Below are 25,834 nucleotides of genomic sequence, written 5' to 3' on the forward strand. Positions count from 1 at the left end.
GCTGGAGGCCACATGAGGTTTCATGTGGCTGGAGGCCACATGAGGTTTCATGTGGCAGATCCGTGATCAAGTCTCCTGACATCCTTTTAACAGATGGAAGCGAAGGGGGCTTTGGATCAGGGCCTGGGGATAGGACTGGGTTAGGTAGGAACATCAGACTCTGCCTTATCCCGTGCCAGACCCTGGGTCCATCTAGCTTGGTATCACCTGCGCTGCCTGGCAGCAGCAGCTCTCCAGAGGCTCAAACAGGGCTCTCTCCTGATCCTTCCTGGACATGCTGAAGATTGAACTGGGACCTTCTGCATACAAGGTGGATGCTCTACTACTGATTAACCCTAAAAGGTTAATCCTTCCATAGTGCAATTTCTCCACTGGAAACCTCCCCACCCCACCTGCAGTTAGTTGCAATGGGGAGGTGAAGGGAACAGGTACCCATATTGCCCTTGCTATTTCCCCCCTACTCCATAGTTAAAAGTTTTGGTGGTGATTTCCATTTGGGAAATGCTCCAACTTTTAACCAAGGGAAGAGGCGGAGACTTTGTTCATATGTATATATATATATACACACCAAGGATACCATCCCCAAGTTCAGCCTGACACTTCCTTTTGCAGGCCCCAGGTAGATGTGCTAGACAGTACAGTTTCAAGGCCTGGAGAATATTACCTAACTCCTAACAACCTTAATGCAAATGTCTTTATATGAACAGAATGGCAAACATTCCAAAGCATTTGGATAACCAGAATTTCAATGGCATCAGTAGACAGGGCAGTCATTTTAAGACCTTCAGAAAATTCTTCTGTGATTAAGGGCATATCACACCTCACAGTAGAAACCCATATTGGTTATATACCTGGTTTAATCATCATCATTTCCTCCAGAGAATATGTGGAATTGTAGTTTGATTAGAGTTTAATTAGGAATTGTAGTTTGATTAGAGACCTCCAGCCCCCTTCATAGGACCCTTGCTTCCTTACTGCCTTTCATACTAGGAACTGCATCTGCATCCCAGAACACTCCCCCCGATGCCCTGCCTCACTTCCTTCAAATCCCTCCTCCATATCCACCTTTCCTGTGAAGCCTTTGACACAAGCTTATAGTTGCTGTTCCCTATTGTAACTATCCACGCCATAACATTTAAAGCACATTTAGCATGCATTTAAAGCACATGGCTTCCTTCTAAGAACCCTGGGAACTGTAAAGGGTGCAGGGAATTGTAGCTTGGTGAGGGGTAAACGACAGTTCCCAGGATTCTTTGCGGGAAGCTATGAGCTTTAAATGTGCTTTAAATGAATGGTGTGGCTGACTTTACAAGTATATTTTTATATTCAATCAGCCCACTTCTCCAAGTGGTTAGAAGTTCCAGGGGTGCAGTGCTTTCCCAGTTTAGGAACAAAGGAAGCTGTCTTATACAAAGTCACACCATTTGTCCATGTAGCGCAGTGCTGTCTACACTGACTGGCAGCAGCTCTCCAGAGTTCTCTCCCAGCCCTGCCTGGAGATGCCAGGGATTGAACCTGGGACCTTCTGCCAGATGCAATACCACTGACCTACACCTCTTCCCCACATCTTCCAGTCTGGCTTCCTTTGGAAAACCATCACTGGTGGCTCATTAGTATCTTGTAATATTTTGTTTCTTTACAAATATTCAGGTTTGCATGGAGGAACAGCTTAAACACTCCCAACAGACAACCATCTGCTCCCACTGCTGCATCAGCTGTCCAGGGAGCAATAGCCCATATCCTAAGGTGCTTATGGGCTCACTCTTCCTCTGTAGTCCTGTTCAGGTGTTCAGCCTGAGAGCATGAGGGCACAGAGTGTGTAGGGGGCTGGAGTGCATGCAGGGGGCTGGTCACACCTTCAGGAAAGGGCCATAGCTCAGTGGTGGAGCATCTACCTTGCATGCAAAAGGTCCCACGTTCAACCCCCGGCATCTCCAGGGAGGGCTGAGAGAGACTCCTGCCTGAAATCTTGGAGAGCCACTGCCAGTCAGTGTAGACAATACTGAGCTGGATGGACCAATATTCTGACTCAGTATAAGGCAGTTCCCTATGTTCTACTTACGTTCATATGTTCTCTCAGTGTCCTCATGTGCACTGAACACACCTGCTCAACCCTTGACCTTCCCAATCAATGTGGGAAAGTCTGAAGGAGTATTCTAAGCACATTAAGTCAGACCTGGTTACAAGCTCCCTTCAGATCTTCCTACTCAACACGTGGAAGTTGGGGGTGCAGCGGGTGCCCCTGGCCCCTGCACACTTTGTGTGTGACTGAAAACTACAGTCTTGCCTCACATTCAGGCACCTAGATTACATCATCCTTAGCTGGGAAGGGTGACGATCTGCCCCCTTCTCCAGTTGGCTTTTCCTGTTCAAACTATTCATGGTTCTGCATCAAGTATTTTGTTCCCATGGCACCAGTTTGCTTAACAAAGTGATGTGCTTGGCCAAATCTGGCCAGCAGGTTAAAGAATATAAGAGCCCAGCAGCAGCTGGCCAAAGTCCCATCTAGTCCAGCGCTCTGTTCTCACAGTGTCCAACCAGATGCCCTTGGGAAACCCAAAAGCAGAATCTCAGCGTAACAGCCCTCTCTTCACCTCTGATTCCCAGCAACTGGTATTCACAGGCATACCACCTCTGACAGCAGAGGTAGAACATAGCCATCATGGCTAGCAGCTATTGATAGCCTTATCCTCCATACATTTGTTTAATTGGCTTTTAAAGCTGTGCAAGGTGGTGGCCACCACTGCCTCTTGTGGGAACAAATTCCATAGTTTAGCTTTGCATTGTGTGAAGAAGTCCATCCTTTTGTCTGTCCTGAATCTTCCACCTTTCATCTTCATTGGATTGCCACAAGTTCTAGTGTTACGAGAGAGAAAAACTTTTCTCTTGTCTACGTTCTCCATGCTATGCATAATTTTATACAACGTTAAGCAATCCTTCTGACCTATTAACTCTCTCCTGTCCAACCCCCAATCTTACAATAATATTATAGATTGTAAACTTCTCAGGGCAATAATCTGACTCCTTGTGATCTGCGTAAAGCATGTTGAGGGTGAGATATAAACAGCAATAAGTAATGCAATTCGTTCCCAAGATTTCCTTGGGAGAGATAATTACTACTGGACTAGCTGCAATGGTCTGTGATGTAGATATGTCCTAGGAGTTGCACAGAAGTCAGAAGGGGACATTCTCCTCTGGGGCAGCCTCTCTCATCCCTGAAACAACGTAATAGGATAGGTCACCCCCTGATGAAGTCCTTCTGAGCACTTTTAAAGTTACTGGAGCCCTCTTAGGGCAGGTTAGGGAGAAGGCACAATATCACAATCTTTCATTCTTTCCCTCCTTACACTAGCAAGGAGAGGATTGTAGTGGGCTCTGTCAGCTGACAGGTTACACTGGAGAATAAGCCATAAATGCCCCCCTGAATCACATGCTGAGCAGCACTCCAATCCAAACAGGAATACTGACACCTATAAAGTATGAGCACCATTTTTTGAATATGAACACTTGGCGGAATGATTAAGGCTGATTTGAAATAATGGCACCTTTCTCTTTTGATATTTTATCCAAGCAGATAAAGAACAATAAAACTGAAAGGTATCCCCAAAGGGAGTTTCATCGACTTCTCCAGTCCAGTTTCAGTGATAAACAAAAGGCCAAAGGGTACTGTGGGATGAATCATGAACAAATTGGACTACACACAGGAGGCTGTGAGACAACTCTCATAATACCATATATTACAGGCCTTTGTCCTAAGATCCCACTGAGAAATATCTGAGGTCCCACTGAGTAGGGGGCAGCAGCGGCAGGGGGTGAGGAGCCGCAGCACTGCTGGGGCCATGGGCTGCTGAGTGGGGGCTGCTGCCACCAGCTTGGGGGAAAAGATGGTGGAGAGGCTGGAATGGAGTTTCCTGCAGACGTGCAGGACCAAATCAGTACACATGGACCTCTGGAGCCTGGGATCTTCTATCTGCCACCCAAGATACACCAAGCAACCTTTGGCAACCCATAGTTTGGGGGCATTGGTACTGTCACAGTCTGGCATATAGTCCATTCTCACAGACTATATGCCACCAGCATTCCAAGTTACATATGGAATACCACTGACTTTCTGCAAAGACTACAATCCACTGTCCCAGAAAACATCATTCTAGGTACCACGGATGTGGAGGCCCTTTACAGCAACATCCCCCGCAAAGACAGACCACAAGCCATCAGGAACACCATCCTTGATGGGGTTACAGATATCTAGCCACCAAACACACCCATTTTGTAGTTATCAACAATTACTTCTGCTTTGGGAAGAACTTCTATCCATGGGCATCTGCAGGAATTTTTCTGGCAAAGGACAGAGGGAGTAAATACTCCAAATAAATGAATGAGCATACATGCATATCTGAAAGGTGGGCAAATTTCTTGGAAAACAAATGAGAATAGTGCCTGCACATTTTGTCTCATAACTCAGGTTCTACATAAGCCAGAAGCTTACTATTTTTTTAAAAAAATGAAAGCTGGTAATCTAAGGTTATGGTTCATGGGGGGGGAACTCCCTCCCACACACACACACACACACGAATGCTCATCAATGGGACAGCTGTGGGTAATATCTGGAACCATGAATGTCGACAGTTGGACATTCCTGTCAAGCGCTCAAATTACAAAGCCAGCTCGGAAAACTGATTACATAAGAATGCCACAAGGCAAATAACCTGGAGGCATTGAAACATTCTCAGAAATATAGCCTGAACAATAATGATCTCATATACACTATCATATTTCAAACCTTTGATTGAAATACAGCTGGAAAGGAGGAAATTTACTGCCCTGTTGTGCCTTGGCTCCAGATATAAAAATGAAGTCAGTTTTAGTTTAGCTGCATCTTCCTGTGCTTATCAGTTTTCTGAGATTATTTATTTATTTATTTATTTATTTATTTATTTATTTATTTATTTATTTATTTATTTATTTATTACATTTATATCCTGTCCTTCCTCCCAGAAGCAGCCTAGGGCAGCAAACAAAACACTAAAAACACTCTAAAACATCTTAAAAACAGACTTTAATCTTTAAAAACATATTCAAAGAAAAGATCTTTTCTTAAAAAAAGCTTTGAAAACATATTAAAAAGCAATTCCAACACAGACACAGACCGGGGTAAGGCCTCTATTTAAAAAGCTTGTTGAAAGAGGAAGGTCTTCAGCAGGCACTGAAAAGATAACAGAGATGGCACCAGTCTAATATTTAAGGGGAGGGAATTCTACCGGGTAGGTGCCGCCACCCTACAGGCCCATTTCCTATGTTGTGCGGAATGGACTGCCTGATAAGGACTGCAGAATGCAGTGATCAACTGGTTACATAAGGGGTATGATGATCTTTCAGGTATCCTGGTCCCAAGCTGTATAGGCTTTGTACACCAACCTTGAACTTAAGCCCAGTAGTTCATGTAGCGCTACAGGGAACACACCTTGTTGAGAGTACACAGGAGTCATTCCAAAATGAACAAACTCTTCTTTGGGCAGAAGCAAATATTGTGTCTTGTCTGAACTGTGTTGCTCCCACACTCTTCCACCCCACCCCCACAATAATGGGGAGCAGCATCTCCCACACACAGGGGAATCACTTGTCCCCACATGCAGGTAAGCAAAGGCCAGATGCTCCACTCCAACCACTGCTACTGCTGCCCAGACACTGCCTTGCAAGTTCACAAGCTGGATTGCATGGAGCAGAACAAGCAGTCCTTGCACACACAGTGGGAGAAGTATACTCACAGTGCGCTTCCAGACTGCCAGTATTTTGCTGGAAGGGTTCAAGCACATACCAGAAAATTTAGATTTGCACAATAAAAGGAGATTAAAGTGCACTGTTGCCCTGGTGTAATAATAGTAACTTTAAGCAAGAAACAAGACCTTCTTTTGTTTAGGAAAGTGATGGGGAAATGCATTGAAAAGTGTGGGATGAATTAATGATTACTGGGAAGACACATAAACACCTCAGAAGCAAACCAGGACAAAGGTTCATTGCTGCTTAACCTCTCCGCAACCAAATCAGAATGAATGCTGAATAGACCAGAGCTAGTCTAATCCCTGCATAAACTTTGTGCAGCAAATTAGGACGAATGCTCAATAAATAGATTGTCTGGAGGACCACACAGTCACTTGTTATCTGGGGATGCAATTAAAGCATCCCCCCCTCTCCTGGGGAGGTGGAGTCATGAACACTCAGGTGTGCTCATTCCCTCTTTCTCACAAACACTGACCATGCATCCAGGTACAGGGACAATGCATTCTAACTGCTGACTCTTGCTTGTTTCTCTCTAGGTGTTTCCCCTTGTGCTCCATAGGCCGTTCTCCCATCAGTACATGCTCCATCCTATTTGGTGTAGACCAGGAGGGAGGCACACATCATGACTAGCAGCAGTAATCAGGATGCTCCTGACTGTTCCTCCATGGAGTTGCCTACTTGCTTTAGGCAGGCTCTTATATGCTTGCAAGTCTGTGGTACAACAGGTAAAGGCATTCCTACAATGGAGGAATCCTTCACCTGCTACCATGCTCTCTATTGAGCTACTGTCCAAGGCACAGGAGCCCTGCATATGGGTGCAATCCTCTACCCACTTTTGTGGGAGTAAGCCCCCACTGAGCTCAACATCTGAGAAGACATGGATTTCACTGTACTAGTAGCTCCACATTAATAGCCAGTAGTAATGCTACATTTGTAAAGACATTAGCAATGTTTTGAGTTGATTTTCAGCATCATATAATTATGTTGTAATAAAGTTAGGTAATTAACTTCTTTGATAGTTCATTTTATCAGCTGGCTGCAATAACATTTGTGGTTATGTCATCAAGGCCAACGGTGAGCAGAGAACTTCAAACTTCCCTTATGCTATGCTGGGAGGGGGGTGTTGATTAGATAGAGGTGTCCCTTGGTCCATTTCTCCTGGCAAAGCCAACTTCCTGCCATCCTCTGCCACCGGAGTGATATATCATTCAGTTGGTGTGGCACCCTCCCTTGAAAAAAAGAACCATCATTTTCTCTGATGCCAATTCTTCACTTTCAATAAAAGGGAAGGATTGTAGCTCAGTGGCTTTGCATGCAGGAGGTCCCAGGTAACCATTTCCAGGTAGGGTTAGGTTAGGTATCAATCTGCAACTCAAGAGAGGCACTGCTGTCAGTGGAAGGCAATACCAAGCTGAATGGACCAATAGTCTGACCTGATAGAAGAAAATGTCTTATAGAGTTCTATCCCCCATCCCAAAGAATGAATGGATACTGTTACATGAACAAATGCACAGACAGGAAGTTTTAATCCATTTCTAATTATTTTATTTTTTTCTTGTACAATATTAAAAGAATATTTTTTTAAAAAACAGAACCAAACTCTGGATATAACCGTTTGATCTGATTGATTTTGAAGCATACACTACGTATGCAAATTATTCTACATTGAAAACAAATGCTCACACAAGATGGCATATAGCATAACAAACTGATGTAAATAAAAAAGTATTAAAGTATTAGCACATAACATGGATGTAGTGTATTAAGAAAACAGAAACACATTTCATCACCCATTTCCCTTAATGAAAATAGATATTAAATCCCCCCCCAACCCTTAAAAAAAATTGTTTTCATGAAGCCTTCGTTTCCAATAATAACTTCTAATACATAGCTTTTCAAACATCTGCCTTCAGGAAACCCTTTCCACACTGGCTGAGGGACCCTTGCAAATATGTTAAGGAACCACTAACTGCCACAGAGGATTTGTGGGAACATTCTAGAGTGTACTCTCAGTTAACACAGGGCATTGACTAGGCCTGCTGGACCTCATTGCTACCTAACATGATCTGAGAATGAACCCTAGAACACATCCAATACTCCTTTGCTACAGGGAGGGAAATGATTTATTAATTTTTTTACTACAGTTCTGTCCCACCTTTCTTCCAAGGAGCTTTCCTCACAACAACCCTGAGAGGTAGGTTAGGCTGAGAGTGTGTGACTCCACACTGGCTCTCCATATAAAGTGGCAGACATTCTTTCTCTCACAAAAACTTATCCGCCAGTATTTATGTTCTCATTGGGGAGCTACTGATAGACTTCCAAAGAATCCCAGGCTTCCCTTGAACTCCGTTTGAAAACCACTGCTTTAATAGCATTCCCAGATTACAAGTAAGCAGTGCCTCACAGCTTGCATAAAAATCAGCATTTACATCATCTTTGATTGACAGCCTCTCTGTGCCACTAGCATATTTTTTCACTGTTGATACAAGTAGTGTAGCGTAAAAAAAACACAAAAACCAGTTTCACGAAACAAAAATCATAGGTCAACATTTTGGCAAATAATTAACATTAAATTAGAAATAACTCTGCTTGTGTTTCCATATCCAAGACTTTTTTAAAGATAAAAAAATTGAAAAGAGGGCTTCATTAAATAATGAAAGCCCTTGTTCTCTCTCCTCCCCTACAACACACACACTTTTCTGTGAATATTACAACAAAAATCCCTAATCTTCACTATCATTTGGTTCATTACTTATTTTTTAAAAAAAGCTTCTGGCAGTTGTTTTACAATAGTAGTTAAGGATTTATTTGCAGCTTTCTTTAGAACATAACACACTCTGCCTTTTTAATTACAGTCATAGGAAACCAGAGCTTGTAAAAGCCCCCTTCTTTAGGCCTGATTCTCTATCACAGTATAGCTCTAAAGCAGACTTCAACCTTTGGTGCCCTCCAGCTGTTGTTGGACTCCAACCCCCATCAGCCCCAGGCAGCTTGACCAATGGTCAGGGATGATCAGAGCAAACATCTGACAGCCGCAAGGTTGGAAAAGGCCGCTCTAAACTCTCCAGTGGAGATACTCCTTATTTTACATTGCTATCCGATGCATGCCTAACCAGAGGTAAGTCCCACTGAGTTCCACAGGACTTCCTTCCAAGTAAGCGGGCTTAGAAGTGCAAACTTAAACCCAGCATGCCTTCCTAATCAAAATGTACCCCTGTTCACTTTAAGCTACTTCCACCAAGATGCATGGTACTATGAGCAAAGAATGACCACCATTACTTTCTCCCACTTTTTCCACTTTTATTGTCCTCTGTTCAGAGGTGCTCCAATAAAAGTTAACATCCCCATTGACATCTATGGAGGTAGGTCTGCTAGGTCAAAGGGATGCATACATGGTGCGCACCTTCTAGTTCACATGTATGATATACTGGTTCTAAATGAACTTGTAGAACTCTAGAAGTGGCACAGCTTACCTGAAAGGTGTCTCCCAGCTAATTTTGGGGATGGTGTCATTGACCCAAAGCGATACTCTTCCCTTGCTGTAGCAACCCCTGGCCCAGGATTTCCTCTCCTGCCAGCGAGTTCCTTTCCTAAGCTGACTCCCACCTTACATGGATGCAATTCTGATTTATGCTGAACATGAGGACCGCTTTCTGGGAAAGAGCAGAGGGGGGATTTCCATAGCTTGTTCCATTTGAAAAGAATTGTTGGTGAGTGTCTTGGATGTACAAGTCAGCACATAAAATCCTTTCCCCTTCTCCTACAGGCAATGAAATATTCAAACTGGCCCTTCAAATGTGAAAGCATTGGGTCAGATCCTCCCTTGCAGTATGTCAGTCCTGTTCATTAAAGCCAGTTGTTGATTTAATGAGCCCAGTATGCGTGTGGGTGCACAAGGCTCATTCATATCCCAGCTTATTAAACTGATCATCCAAATGTGACCCGATCTTGAAGCAGAGAATCATACAATTGTTTTTGCATCTTGTAAAGAAGCACAAAACCCCTAATTGGAGAACAATGACAAACAGATTTGGATCTGGCCCTAAAATTTTGTCTGTTTTCCAAGCAGAGGGAAAAGGCCGTTGACATAAGTAAAAGTGTAAATCTCTTAGGATTGCCTGCTTTTCATTTTATGGTCGATATCTGTAAGTAATGGGGAAATGCAAGAGCACTGCTTGAAGACAAGCTTTCTGCTTTCTTAATGATTAATTCTATATGTTAAAGTGAGCCAAGACCATTAAAACAAGAGGGAGGAAAATGCCCATGGACTGAAAATATACTAGGTGGGTGCAATAATCTGTTAAGAGGAACTAAACCCACAGCTACCTACATTTCTACTGTCTTCCCACCAATGCCTGGCCTATATAAAACAAAAGAACAGTCTTTTCTGAGTAAAATATTGAACTTCATTGCTATTGATCTTTCATCACCCACATTTTAAAAAGTTTTTTTAAAAAACAACAACTAACTAACCTGGTATGGTCAGATCAGCTACCATTAAGCAACAATTCTCCCATAAGGTAGTGTATTCACAGGTATTTATTTGATCAGTGGTGGTTCTCCATATAGTCAGTTCCCCTGATCTGTCCTTCTAACCCTCCAACATTACTATCTATATTTTCCCTCATGACCCCTCTCCTCCCAAGCCCCATATTCCAATGACTTCAACCTCCCACCCGTTTCACTTGCCTTTTTCTCAACTAGTCTGAAAAGAGGGAGGGGGAACCCATCTACCGTCCAGCATTCTGCCACAGCAGCCCTCGCCAACCCAGGGCCCTCCAGGTGTTTTGGACTACAAGTCCCATCAGCCCCAGCCAACACATGGGGATTGAAGTCAACAAATGGGAGTTGTAGTCCTAAACATCTGGAGGGCATCAGGTTGGCAAAGACGGTGCTATAGTAATGATTTCTTTCTATTCATACTAATGCACAGCAAAGTGCTATGCCTCTTGCTTGCCCTGCATATTGTGTATTAAGAGGCTTGTACTAATTATAATGCCTTCTATAAAAAATGACTTTTTTTAATATAAAAAAGCTTAAAATTCATAATTATAAATAATTTCAGTTAAAAATACTTAAGAATCTCAGGACGTCATTTGCATTTCAGGGGAAGTAGGGATTGAAGTCCTTGATGCATTCTCAGTCCCACATTTCAGCTATTTAAAAAACCCTTTATATGAGATAGGTATGGAGTACAACAAATATAGTGCCTTGTGTCCCATATGTCAAAAGTAAAAAGCAGTTGGATAAGAATCCTCAGCGTCTTTGCCAGACTGACAAAGAGATGTTGGCTTATCACCTATCTAATGAAGTGAAACTTCTGTTTCTAGCTTGTAAAGTTTCATTCACAAAATAAGTAATTACTAAAAATAAAAAGGTGATAATGAGGCTTTACAAAATTAATTTTTACTGCATTCAAAAGTGTCAGACTTGTGCCATATTATCATCCTGAATTTCGGAAACATCTTTTGTTGAGCATGTATTTTGTTTCTATTTGATAAACTAAAAGTTCCAAGAAAAGTTACAATGTTCTATTGTAAAACTGTAGTGTATATTAAACAGCTACATATAAAGTGTACTTCTTTAAAAAAAACCCTGATAGGTTTGTAATCACATTTGTTGTTTTATATATAAACGGCAGCAATTAGTACCAACCTGGTCTATTTTACAATATTGTAGTAGTGTAAAAAAGTGTAATCAAAACATTTCACCTACAAACCATATAATAATATACTGGGGGGAAATGCAAATAGTATTCTTTGTGTCTTTGCAATGTTTTAAAAAGGATCCTGAGCCCTGCGGCTGATTTGGGATATTTTCTTTAAAAAAGATTCTGTATTCCATATAGCACAAGCTTACTTTAAAAATTCAATAATTTTTAAAGCTCAGGTTATATAGATAACAAGTGTTGGATGCAATTGTCATAAATACAGCTGTAGAACTGCACTCAATGTGATTATGTGTAGGGATTTTTGGAAGTAAGCTGCCTTCTGCAGTCTAAAGCTTCTTCTGTTCAGCTTTCTTTCAGTTCATTAAACTTGCTGCATGTAACCAATGCAAGTTCAGACATGGGGCACAAAAAGAGAGAGAGCCTCTCATGTCCTCAAAACATTTCTATGTAACTAAAAAGGAAAGGTTATAGATGCATATAAGTAGTTCTACTTTTAATATATATATATATTTATATTTGTATATATTTCATACTTAAGTTATTGCCAGTGAAATCTAAACCAAGATTCATTGACATAAAATGGGTTTGGCAGAAGTCAGTAAGGCATCAGGTTGGCTAGCTGAGGGACTTGAGGATGCACTGCCTTTTGTTTCTAGAAGGAAAGGAAAAGTTGTGTTATCAGTTACAGCCAAGTGAGAAAGGGCTCATTTTTGTTGAGGACTGATTCCACATCATTGAGGATGGGGATCAGGTCTTCAGACTCCAATGTCCCAAGGTCAACATTTGTTCCTGGAAGACAGTCAAGGAAGTCGGGGAAACGCGACTGTTGTGGGTTGATATTCAGGGGAGTCTGTGCTACATTATCTCCTGCAAAAGAAGAGAAGAAATTACTGAGGTGCTGGCTTCTTAACGAAGAAATTATTTGGCCTGCAATGCCAAAGTGGCAACTGTTAGCCACTAGTAGGCTTTTATGCTCTCCCAGACTCCATCTCCCAATCCAGACTCCCTGGACAATTTAGTGTGGTGTAGTGGTTGGAATGTTGGACTAGCACTCAGGAGACCGGGGTTCAAATCTCCACTCAGCCATGAAGCTCACTGGGTAACCCTGAGCTAGTCAGTGTCTCTCAGCCTAACCTACCTTGCAGGGTTGCTGTGAGGATAAAATGGAGAATGGGAGAACCATGTATGCCATCTTGAGCTCTTTGGAGGAAAGGTGGGATAAGAATGTAATAATATTAAAATATCTGATTGGGCTCAAGTATTAAAACTGTGTAGGTGTCACTCAAACCAGTGCTTGGATGGTGAAACTGCCTGGGAGCATCATGTAAACCACACTTCATCTCACAATCCCCCCCACACAAACATACATGTAGCTGCAGGACACAGGCTTCCCTGTGTGGGTATCTCTGAAGGCCTATTGGAGATTACATTTCTGAAAGACCATCACACTGTCAATTTGTAGTGGAATGCAATTCCGTACATGAAGCCTACCCTAAGCAGTGTTGGGCACCTTCCCTGGAGAAGTTCTAGAGGCAAGCCCTCAAATCTGTTTCAGAAGTTCTTGTCGAACATGGAATCTGATTCTCTCATGTACTGACCAGCTGGAGAAGAGAGCACCTCTGATCATATGTAGAGTATCTGTCCCTCACCACTGAGTCACCAATGCCAGTCCCACCATTGCCAAGAGTTTAATGGAAGGGTTTATACATAAAAATTACAGGTGCAGTCAGAGTGGGGCTGGCTTCCTTACCTGCTGTGATGACCTCCTTTGCTATAGTTTTTAGAAGGCTGCAGAAGGGCATGGTTTGCTTGAAACTGGAGGGAGTCAAGGAGTGATGCTTCTGGATGTTATTTAGAGCCTCCCCCCACTTTCCCCATAATCTGACCCCACACTTCCCCCCCATAATCTGAGCACTGATTTATAGGAAATTTGAACCTCAGAGCCATAGTCTTCTTGCTTTCATATGAAAGTATGAGCAGTGAAACGTGTCCATCCAAGTGTAAAAGTAACATTGGCTGTCAAGTGGATTTCTTATGATGTTGCTAAAAATAAAATTAAACAATGCTTCTTGTTCCTACCTGTGTCCATCTCATCTACATTGCTGAGGAAGTCTTCAGGTGTAGTTGGTATGCTGTAACATCCTAAGCCTAGGCCACTGTCTGTGCTCTGCTCCCTGGAATGGTATGGCCCACTATGAATTGAGACATGAAGAAACCTTGGTCAATGGCTTTTGAGAAAAAGGACAGGAGTCCATGCAGTTAGACCTAAACGGCCTAAATAGGTCTAGATGTACTCCAGTTCTTTGTGGGTCCCCCTGTGCCAGCCTGAAATCGGCTATCTAGCACAGAATTTGACAAACGAAAACAACCATTCTAACCTTTCTTTCTTTAATATCTCACCTTTCTTCTCAAAGGAGCCCTGGAGCCTTATGGTTAAAACAGGTGGGCAGAGCACGGTGAAACCAAATGGAGCTAAACCATGAGTAATAGAGCTTGGCAAGCAAAAGGTTACAGGTTCAATACCTGCAATCTCCAGTTTAATTAATAAAGTAATAAATAAATAAATTATAAAATTAAATAAATAAATAAAGTAGCAGGTGATAGGAAAGACTCCTCTCTGCCCAAGAACCTGGAGACCCGCTGAGCAAATCAGACATGGGCAATCCGTGGCCTTCCAAACCTGTGGGCTCCTTCGGGAGGAAGGGTGGAATATAAATTAAATAACTAACAATAATGTTGTTGGACTCCCAAGTTCCATCAGCCTTTGACAGCATGGCCAATGGCCAAAGGTAATGGGAGCTGTAGTCCAAAAATGTCTGGAGTGCTATAGGTTCCCCATCCCTGGAGCAGACAATTATGGGCTAGATGCACAAACAGTCTGATCTGTTATAAGGATGCTTCATATGTTCCAGTAGTCAGAGTGAAGTTTCAGTGCACTGCACAGCTCATTCTCCCTAACTGTAGTGGTCCACTTATCTGCAGTATCCAGGCTCCCTCCCTCCATCTGCCCCCCCGCTCTTTGTCAAGAACTCCAAATTCATCAGTAGCCTGACTCTTGGAAGAAAACGTACACACGGATTAAGTAGGTTATAGTAAGCAGAAGTGCATGTTAATATGCAGGCTGTAACCAAATCTGTTCCCACTCACCCTCCTCTTGGCAGCAACTAAGGCATTTGTGTGGGGCACACCACAGCCACAGTCACAACTTTTAACTGGGAGACAATGGCAATGATCTCCATGCTACTGCATCACACTTCTGCGAATGCCAAATGATGCCAGTTGCTCAAAAACAGCCATGTTGGTCTATTAGAACAAAATTCCCAGGAACAGTCAAGCAGCCCCCTAATGAGGACCAACAAAGGCTCGTAATGGGGTGTGCAAGTTTTTGAGTTACACAGAAGTTTCCTCAGACTATGTGCCCTACCCTCACATTGGACAGTTCCCACATTAAAAAGATCTTTGGCCAGTTTATGTCCAATTCCCCATACACATCTATAAGATGCAAGTCAGGAATAGTAAGATCACAATTGGTTGTAGAGGCCTGGTTTGCATGTCATGTTAAATCATAGTTAAAAATGAACGATGGTTTAATGTGGATGCTCAGCATGCTGGTATATGCTGTAGCTGTGCTCCTCCCCTGCTCCTGCTGCTGGGAAACGAGCCAATCTAGCATGTTATGATGTATCTCTCTGAACAAACCACAAGTACAAAGCTAAGAACAAAACCCTGTGTGTTTGGAGAGAAACAAACCATGAGCCCAGGTTGGGATGTCATGACAAACCAGTCTCTGGCTTGTGCCTCAGTGGCATGGCGGCAGCAGCAGTGGGAAAGGAGTGAACTATGCAGCACTGTACACCAGCACACTCACATACACATTAAATCACAGTTTGTTTTTAACTATGATTTAATGTGCTGGGCCGGAAAGATCAAATCCTGTTTTATGAAAGCTTTTGCATCTTACAAGCAAAGTTGATGCCTTCTATCTCAATTTCCAAACTGAAAAGCTAAATGCCTTTTGCTTAGAAATCACAGGCTCTAGCAGATATGAGAATTTCAAATGTGACCTATACTGCAGAATATGAAATTGCTCAGGAGCAAACAGTGTACTTGCCTGTTCAGGAAGGGATCCGACCCATTATTTGTAATAGATCTCATGTCTTGTGTCATGTTAGGTGTGCTCACAGCAGTCTGAACTGGAGCCATGTTCTCAGACTCCATGGGAAGTTGTCTGTACAAATCAGCTTCCTAAAGTAAAAAACGAATACACACTGTCAGTGCAGGGGCATGGGCAGCCTGGAACACAAGGTGCTGGACGTACGAGTCCCACTTATGTTCCAGCTGTCTCTATTTACAAAGGGCAGTATCTATTTCCTGCAACTTGTCCAAAGTAAATCACTGATCTATTTTGCTTTGGGGGGACATTTTGTGCATGCCTTTCACAGAAAAAATAGGGGTGGACATGTGTACCAGAATTCTGCAGAATTCAGCCTCCCCTACCCCTTTAATCTCTAGGCTATTAAAATATCTGAGTGGGCAACCACTGCATCTAGTGAACAAGCATGTAAATGCATACACATACATAGACACAAAATGCCACTGCCTTGCTTCCAGTTGACCCCAATATCAAATTTGTTGCTGGATTTCTTCTGAGCGGCAGCTGTTCTGCAATATGTACAACCAAATCTATTGTGAATTTTTTTTTTTTAAATTAGACATTCATTTTTTTAAAAAAGGAAATGGTTTTGGTTTAACATACCATGCTTTGTAAACCAATGCTCAGGGCGAGCCCTACAATTAGGCAGAGTGAGGCGGCTGCTTCAGGCAGCAGATATTGAGGAACAGGGAGCAATGTCAAGATGTTGCAGGAGAGGGCTATGTGTGCTATGTGGCCTCCTCTGTGCCCCCTAAGCTAGCCTGCTGCCTTCTGGTGTGTGGTGGATGCTGTCCCGTTGCCAGGGTTGGAATGGGTTTCAACTACCAGTCTGGTCAGCTTTTGTACATGCAATGGGAGAGAGGTGCCATTTTGTCCTTTGCCTCAGGCAGCAAAATATATTGGGCCAGCTCTGGATAGGCAATTGCAGAAAATAAATAAATTCATTATACAGAACATATAAGCCTTACGTGTGTAATGGTGAAGAGGGGAGTGGTAGTGGAGGGAAGTGACTCGTGGTGTCAGAATGTGTTGCAAATACACGTGTCCCTATTTTAATCTGGGAAATATCAGAGGGTATGTCTTCCCAGCAGAATGGGACCAGTGTTTGGAGAAACAAAATTGGGCAGATCCCACAGGGGGTCTATATGGAAAAAGGCGGCAGAGATTTGGGAAAGAGGTAAAAAAGCTGAGGAGAGCAGGTATGTGCAAAACACATGGGGAGCCCTTGGAGGAGCCACTAGAGTATCTTAGCCCCTGGGGAGGATGGCAGAGAGGGTTCAGCCTTGAGAGATTCATCACATGCAGTAGAGGGACAGAAATTAAAGGGAACCAAGATTCCTGTTGCTCTGTCCTGACCCACATATCCAAAATAAGGAAGCAGAGAACTTTGCAAGCAGATTAATGGTACCTTCACTTCTGAAACAACCTATTTATTGTGAGATTAGCATGCATAACACGGATTGGCTCCTAATCAGAATATCAACTCAGAAGAAAATTACAAAAGTTGAAAGTCTGGAAAATTCCAGTTGTGGGTTAGGTCATTTGTAGTGTTCCACTTGTGCAACAATGGTCTGCTAGCAGATTGTTTGCAGTGTTCCACATGCATTTTTGAGGCCCACATTCACACCACAGCCTCTTGTGTCCGCCTCCCCGTCCTTCACTGCTAAGGAAGGTGCTCTGCTCTGTTGTGAAAGGGTGCAGCCAAAAGGGGAAACTGGCAACCACTCCATGAGCATGCAAAAGTGTATTAGGCGCATAGAAGTCATTCTTTGGATCCCTCCCACTGAATTCATTAATTAAGAATTTCACTAACACAGACAAAGGCTTGTTAAAGGTCAGTCTCAAAGAAGCAATTCAAAATGTCCACAGTATAGGCCTGATCTTAAACATGAATTAGTAGGTGCATGCATGTCTCCTGGAGCTACTTCTGATTTGCAGTGATGTATGACAAAGCAGGAATCCAATGATAGGAAAGCATGCATTATTTGATTCAGTGTATGGATCCATTTAGAACTCTAGGAAGTTTAAAGTAGTTAACCGTTCATACCCAGAAACTAGCAAGTGGACACAATTGATGTCAGGATGACCTATAGTTAAAGTGCAGCTGCATGTTTCATGTGCTTTACTTTATTTGGAATACTATTAGTAACTAAAGATGAAGGAGGAATGCAAAACTTCTCAACAGGAAGTCAATGCAGAGAATGCTAGAGATGGCTGGGTTTTTTGTAGTATGATAGTGACACCTAGTGGGGCAAAGGAGTGGTGACAAAGGGTGTATTCCCATTTTTATTCCTAAATGGAAATGGACCGCCTTCAAGTCGATTCCAACTTATGGTGACCCTAGGAATAGGGTTTTCATAGTAAGCAGTATTCAGAGTGGGTTTACCATTGCCTTCCTCTGAGGCTAAGAGGTAGTGACTGGCCCACGGTCACCCAGTGAGCTTCATGGCTGTGTGGGGATTCAAACCCTGGTCTCCCAGATCATAGTCCAACACCTTAACCACTCATTTATTCCTAAGGAAAATCCAAAAGAGATTTCCATTACTGTAATAGAAGGTGCAGGGAACTCTTTTCTCTCTGTCAGCCATCTCCCAGTTGACTGCAAACTACAGGTTGTAGCAAAAAAAAAAGGTACAAAACATAGCTCAGTGCTGTTCTAAGGATACAGCCATTTGTTTTCTCTTTACACACAATCCACTGGGAGCTTCTCCTGCATAAATTCCATGGGAAATGAATAGGAGCAGCTCCCATTTACTTCATTTATTTCCCATTAATTTTAATAGAGCTTAACAAGGGGGGAAATCCTGTACATAAAGGTGGAAGGTCTGCACATTTATAGTAGCTCAAAATGATAAGACAAACTTTGCTAATAATGGCTTTGTCAGAATTGGACTGTCTAAAACAAACATATGTTTACAAAAAGCCTTGGTGACAAAGAGGTTGGCACTTCAATGCTGGACATTTTGTTACTGTAGTTTTATTGAGCTGTGGGCAGAAGGACTGTTAGAGGTCAGTGGAGGTCCCTGGAGGAACATAGCTCAGAGCATCTGCTCTGAATGCAGGAGGTCCAATGTCCAATCCTTAGCATCTCCAAGTAAGGGTAGAAACACACTCAGTGTTCTGCCTGTTCCAGTGTGTCTCCACCTGTCTCTTCTGAAAACAGGGGCACATGATCATAATCAAACCCTGCCCTTTTTTTACTGTAAAACATGGTGGGAGCCCTTTGAGTGCATTATTTTTTTTAAAAAAACCATCTTCAAAAAGATTTTGCAACTGACTGGCAGATCAACCTGTTCCCCCTCCAGGTGTGGCCAATGGAAACTTTGCTCCGGCATGTAGCGTGTTTACAGCCTAAAACTGGGAGAGGCCCCTGTCTGAAACCTGGAGAGCTGCTGCTGCTGCCAGTCAACATGAACATTACTGAACGAGATGGACCAACAGTCTGACTCAGGGCTCATCCAAACGGAGTGGGATAATCCACGTTTTTCATATCCGGTTCGTCATCTGACAGTCCTCACTTTGCCTGTTTGTTCACTCTTTCCCAATAAAAAAACCGCTTTTTTTGCGCCCACACACACAGCGAGAGGACCCATACTTCTTCTCGCTTTTTCCCAGCTCCGCCCATAACACTTCCCCCTATCAGCCAATTGGTCTACAAAAATATGACATATGCTCCTCTCCCCCTTTGCAACAAAGCACAACAAGGTGCATGCGCTTGAACATACGAGCGCGAAAGATGGTTTGGTAGTAGTGGCTGTAATGGAGTTCCTTGTTGCTCACCACTCTGGAGCAGCGCTGGCCGGGGGTGTGTCTCCAGGTGCCCCTGACCATCCAGGGGGATTGTGGGCAGTGCAAGGGATCAGCGCTTGTAATCGCCGGGCGAATCCCCCCATAGCCCTTGGGCTCATTCACTGCAGGGTTCAGCCCCAGACCGCTATGCGGCTTGGCAGCAGGAATGCTGCCCCTGAGGGAAGCAAACAGCCCCCCCCATGGGTGGACGCTCTTGGCTCGGGCAGGGAATGCGGGCAAACAGCCCCGTGTGCTGCTGTGTCAATCTGCGCTGAAGCAACCAGCACAGGCTTTGCGGTGTTCCCTCTGATAAAAGAAACATGCAAACCACTTATATGCCTATAATTCCTGTATTTTTGTTTGTTTGTATTTGTGATATTTCGCAAAACCGACTGTATTCTTTTCTACCTTTAACGTTTCTGGAGATACACATGATTGCAATTCCACTTATTTCTCCAGAACAGCAAGTAACGATGTGTCATGTCTAGGAAGGTAGACCACTAGTCTCTATGGTTGCGGGTGGCTGAGACGCTCTAGCAAGCCACTTATATGCCAATAATTCCTGTGGGTTTTTTGCTTGTATTTGTATGCTTTTCAGCTCAGCTGGGCTGCAGAGAACATGCAGGCTGTGGTTGAAATTGACAAGACTGAAAGAGAGTAGCCTTGCAGGCAGGAAAGCAAAATTGACTAAGGGTGCCTGAGTGTCTGTAATCCAAGAGGAAAGCCTCTATTTCTCTTCTCCCCCCCTCTCCCTCCACTCTGGATGCCTGGAAGCAAAGACCAATACATTCAAGAAGGGCATTTGATGTGGGGGGTGAGGGGTGGGAGGTGGAGGTTAGGCAAAGATAAATATTTTCTCCCTTGAAAAAGTTTACAAACAACCACAATTGCAGATCTCATCCTGAGAGGCTGCCCAGTTTGCAGGCTGGCTAAAAATTAACTGCTGTTGCTGCTTCTGCGCAAATGCTCTTTTTTGCATCTGCGCAATAGAAGTTGCAGGGGGGGCCCCCAACACCACACCATTGCTCTGATAGGTTCCTTTTTCCCAGGCTTTCCCTGGACATTCGCGCACATGCGCAACAGTGGAAATACGTGATTGGCTGAGAATGAGGGAAGGAATATGGGGAACCGCCCAAGAACCACCCATCAAACACCCACAGCTGTAAAGTCTGTGGTATTGCATCCGAGCGCCTAAAGGTACAGCGGATGATTCCCGGTTTAAAAAAGCAAATCGCATGATTTGCGGTATTGCAGGAGCGGATTTAACCGCGCGGCATCATATGGACAACCGAAAAATAATGAAAACACAAGGCAATCATGTCACACATTTTACAGTCATCTGGATGAGCCCTCAGTATAAGGCAGCTTCCTTTGCTCCTATGTAACCCAGCCCTATTCCCAGGCTGTTAAAGAAACATTGGGGACCTGACCACAGCTCTCCCGCATCACACCTCATTGTGCCCCCAATCACTGGATTCCCTAGTAGTATAGATTAAACAGAGGGAACTTGTGGTCAGGTGGAAGGGAGCATGTTCAGGCAGTAGAACTGCAACATCAATCAATTAATTGGGATTTATGTTTCATTTCCATTCATGCACCATGTGATCATTGTCAGTTGTGTACAACCCAACTGGAAAATCTCAAACATTTATTGTCATAAAAATGAAGGTTCATATGTCCCTAAATTTTGCTTTTATTTTCCAGAAGTTTCTTGATTTGTTTCAGTACTGAATCTTGTATACTTCCAATTAGCTCTGGATTGTCCTACACCTCAGCCTTTCCTCCCTCTCTCTCTGTCTTTTCTTTTGCTCTCCCACCCCAAACTTTCATTTTCTTTATTTCTTTCCCTTTCTTTGCTGTTCTCATGAGTTCTTGGGGAGAGATGTGGATTTATGGGATGGGTTATTCCTTCTGTTGTGTAGATTTGTTAACTTTAAAAACACACTAGTCGTTTGCAACTTAACAAATGGAATGCGGCATGGGGCTGGGTTACTCGGTTGCATTGCTGGGTAGGTCAACCGCACCCTCTAATCTGCTCGCCTGAGGCTGCTTCGCACAATGATGCTTGAAGCTACCACCCCAAGTATCAGCAGATGCATTTCTTTATCATGCACCTGCTACCCATTTCAAGTAATGGGCGAGGAACCTTTTTTTTTCTGCCAGTGACCACATTATCTCCAGTTGTGATCTCTCAGGGGGCACGCACATCCTGGAGCCTGTGGTGGGCGGGAACAGAGGAAAAAGTAGGTGGGGCATTGTCTTTTCTCCCTTTCTTTCTGCCACTCCCTTCTCTCTCTCTCCCCCAACCTTCCTCTTCCCTTTCCCCCCTCTTCACCACCCATATGAAATTAGGCCAAGGGTCACAAGCTGCCCCACCACTGGTTTAAAAGCAGGAGTGGCCAGCAGGCAGCTCAGGTGCTTCAAGTGCCAAACCCCACCAAGTCTATTGTTCACCAACAGAAGGCAGGGAGCAATAATTTGCACATTTTAACAACAGGTCCATAAGGGCATTTCCACGTGGAATACAGGAAACTGCCTCACACCAAGTCAGGCCCTTGGTCCGTCTAGCACATTATTGCCTACAGTGATTGGCAGGTGCTCTCCGGGGTTTCAGGCAGGAGTCTCTCCCAGCCCTACCTGGAGATGCTGGAGATTGAACTGGGAATTGAATCTGGGACCTTCTACATGCATGGTTGAGTGTTTTGGCCTAGACCTTCCAAGCTCCTGACTTGCCTAGATGGAGGACAAAGAGGTCTGCGGTTAAGTGCAAAGAAAACTCACTGATTTGTACAAAAGAGAAAATTAACATTTGTTGCTCTGCCTACGTTGGCATCTGGCCCTGCCCACCATGGATATGTGGCGCGCACCCTGGAAGGTTGGCCAGATGGGAACGTGGCCGTCAGGCTAAAAAAGGTTCCCTGCTCCTGCTTTACAGCAATGAAAGAAGACTTCAAGGAGAAGTATTTTGGGTCTGCTAACTGCAATGCCAAGCAGACATCAGTTCAGTGAACACATGGTGCAAGACATGACACTTCTTAGAGTGCAGCAGGTCATCTGGCTAAATGAGTGCCTTTTTTTTTTTTGGAAACAAAACAAAATCGCACAACAACAACAACTCTTGACAGTCCTTCTAGTCTGTTCTCTTTTGGTGTCGCTGCTGTGAGCACAACAGCCTTCCGAAAAGCAAAGAGGAGAGGAGCCAGTGAAAACAAAAGGGAAGATCAAGGCAGCTGTGGGACGTCGCCACCACATTAAAATGCCTGCCGTTGTGGCAGCACTAGAATGCCTGCTCCTTCAGCGGTTTCTGTGAAAGCTGCCAAAAACTGTAAATGCTTCAAAGGGGCTGCAGCATGTTTAATTATTCATCGTCTCTGTACACACACAGACCCTTGACAGAACCCTTTCTTTAAAACAATAACTAAAAAAAAAAGCCCTCCATGCCAAATGATTCCAGAAATCTCCTGTCACATTTCTTGGAACTTTTCCTGGCAGGAATAGCTCACTGCACTTGAACCAGCTGTTAAATTACCCCTTTAGGATGTGGGAAGGGTCTAGTTTCATGTTGCTCCTCACTATATTTCCGTCCCACTAGTGCTCTGATGCAGGGCAACAACTAAACATTCCGATTCTGCTCTGGCATTCGTATGCCTCAAATTGCTCTGTTCCGTGTGCAGCACGGCACGGCAGTACCCTGATGTTTCCTCCTGAAATCCTGAGACTTTCACCTTTTCCCTTAAGCAGGGGTGGGGAACTTCAGGCCCGAGGCCAAAACTGGCCCTCCAAACCTCTCTATATGGCCCTTGCGACTGCCACCAAACCACATCCTTTATTTATTTATTTATTTATTAAATTTCTTGGCCGCCCATCTGGCTGGTTCTCCAGCCACTCTGGGCGATGTACAAATTAGCATATCAGTGCAATAAACAACAACACCTATCCCAAGACCATGCCCCTTCCCAGCCCTGCTTTGCACCTTCCTCGAGTGTTTTTGCCTGTCCATCAACCCTGACAGTGCCTTTCGGTTGCCTGGACAGAAGACACAGAGGTGTGTCTGAATGTGTGTAAAAACTAGCCTGATATATAAGGCTAAAAATGTGCATTTGTTGCTCCATCTGCTTTTGCCTCTGGCCCAGCCCAGAAGGGAATGAGGCTCTCAGACTGAAAAAGGTTCCCCACCCATGACCTGAAGCAACTACCAAAAAAGCTTTTTTATTGTCGTGGCAGCCATAGGTGCCACACTGGGGAAGGTGGCATTAGCCTAACCCTTTTGTTTTGCCTGTGTGTTCCTCTCCCCAGAGAGTATAGCTGCTTGTACTGTAGGCAGTCAAATTTTCATTTCTTTAAAATATTTTTATGTCCCTTTCAGGGGAAAAGCCTTTCCAATAAAATAAATAAAAAGACCAAGGTTTTATTCAATGCAGCACTAAGGCAAACATTCTCCAAGAGAATGTTTCCCCATTCTCTTCCCCTCGTGCAGCCCCTAAATCTATTCCAGAGGTTCCCACAATCCTCCAGAGCAGGTATGGGGACAGCACGGGGCACGTATGGGAAGAGAAGAAGGGAAAGTCCCATTGCGCTAGTGGTAATTCTTGCAAGCACAAACCTATTGAGTTGAATATTGCCCCTACAATACAAAGTTTAACAGCTTAAAACTACCACTCAACAATACTTAACATAAATATTAACTAAACCAAAAAGAACATAATTTAGTCAGACCATCACCCAGCTAATAAACGTCACACCTAGATCACACCAATTGCAAAAACTAGGACTTTGGTGCCTTCCAAAAAGCCTGCAATGTAGATAATTTGGTGCAGGTCCAATGGAAGAGAATTCCAGAACAGTGGAGTCACCACTGAGATGAACCTGCCCCTCATGGTCACTCATCTGACTGACCCAGGGGATGGACACACCAGAAGAGCCTCCAAAGTGACTGTTAAAGTACAGGCAGGGTGGTATGGGCACAGGCAGTCCAATAAATAGATTGGGCACCGAAAAAGAATAATTCTGAGATATTTCCACCTGACTGCATCAACATGACCCATATTTGTGAAGGTGGAGGATGTTGAATACTCCCATTCTTAAAACGTGTGAACAGTACAGAAAGAACACTCTTTTTTTCTAAAGCACAATTCTTATGCTGCAGTCTTATGGTCCTTGGGAGGGTGTCAGAGAGGAAGAAATTATAGGATCCCCCTTCTCCTCTACCATGGAAACCTTTGATGCCCTGGTCTAGAGATCCAGTGGTCTAGAGATCCAGTGCCTGCAAGGGAAGAGGACCATCACCGCCCAGGGAGGGAGAGCCATCTGCCTGCTTTGCTGCTGCTGCTGCTTGGCCAACATCTCTGCTCTCTCCTTCTTGGGCTCCTGCTCTGCACTTGGGCACCTTGCAGGACCAGGCTCCAGGTACTCAGCCAGCTGTGCCTGATACTGTTCCACCTCTCCCTTCTCTGGAGGGGATACATAAGCTGGCTGGCTGAGGGGGCTTGGGAGATCCAGTGCCTGCAAGGGAAGAGGACCATCACCGCCCAGGGAGGGAGAGCCATCTGCCTGCTTTGCTGCTGCTGCTTGGCTGGCGTCTCTGCTCTCTTCTTCTTGGGCTCCTGCTCTGCACATGGGCACCTTGCAGGACCAGTCCCTGGGTGGCGTTATACGTGGGAAGAAGAACGGTCTTAGAGCTGGCGTTTGGGTGCACAGAATACGGGACTGTGTCTTCTGTGTGGGTTTGAAGTGGATGAATGGGTGTTATATGAGTGTATGTTGTGAGTGAATGTGTATTTTTATGTATATGAGTTTTTTGTATTTATAGTTTATCATGTGCCTCGGGAAGAGATTTTATCATCAAGAGGGGAGACCAGAGGGGGCCCCAATTGCCGTAGTGACGGGTAAAGGGAGGTATGGTGATATGAGAGGGACGTGCCAGGTAAGGAGAACGCAGCCCAGACATGTAGTGGCTGTGCCGCGTTCTGGTCCTTCTCATACCCGCAGGGTTGTTGGTTGTCCTATCAGCCAACTCTCAGATCTCCAGTTGCTGCTTTTTAATGCCAGATCGGTACATAATAAAACCTCCCTCGTCCATGATTTGATTGTGGACGAGGTGGCCGATCTGGCATGTATAACCGAGACCTGGGTGGGCGAACAGGGAGGAGTTAGTCTGTCCCAGATCTGCCCACCGGGGTATCTGGTTCAGCATCATGGTAGATCTGAGGGCCGGGGAGGGGGGGTCGCTGTGGTCTATAAGAGTTCCATCTCACTCACCAAGCACCATGTCCATGCAATCACTGGTCTGGAGTGTTTGCACCTTGTGCTGGGCCAGAGGGACAGACTGGGAATCCTTTTGGTGTACCGCCCACCTTGCTGCCCAATGGCTTCCCTAACTGAGCTGACGGAAGTGGTCTCGGAGATACTGTTGAGATCCCCCAGACTATTAGTACTGGGAG

At 44.2% G+C, this 25,834-nt stretch overlaps 1 protein-coding gene across 1 annotated transcript in view; it reads right to left on the reverse strand.

Moving 5' to 3' along the window:
• Positions 1-7,324: 7,324 nt before the first annotated feature.
• The window catches only part of WWTR1 (WW domain containing transcription regulator 1), a 117,119-nt gene continuing 98,609 nt past the window's right edge, over positions 7,325-25,834 (reverse strand). Inside the window, exons 4-6 of the mRNA XM_061637011.1 lie at positions 15,564-15,697; positions 13,532-13,644; positions 7,325-12,319 (exon numbers count right to left, since the gene is read on the reverse strand). Coding sequence (XP_061492995.1) covers positions 12,135-12,319; positions 13,532-13,644; positions 15,564-15,697 — 432 coding nt within the window. The 3' untranslated portion in view covers positions 7,325-12,134. The remainder of the gene's footprint in view (positions 12,320-13,531; positions 13,645-15,563; positions 15,698-25,834) is intronic.

The sequence above is a fragment of the Rhineura floridana genome, chromosome 7 (genome assembly GCF_030035675.1).
Source record: "Rhineura floridana isolate rRhiFlo1 chromosome 7, rRhiFlo1.hap2, whole genome shotgun sequence".
Lineage (NCBI taxonomy): Eukaryota > Metazoa > Chordata > Lepidosauria > Squamata > Rhineuridae > Rhineura > Rhineura floridana.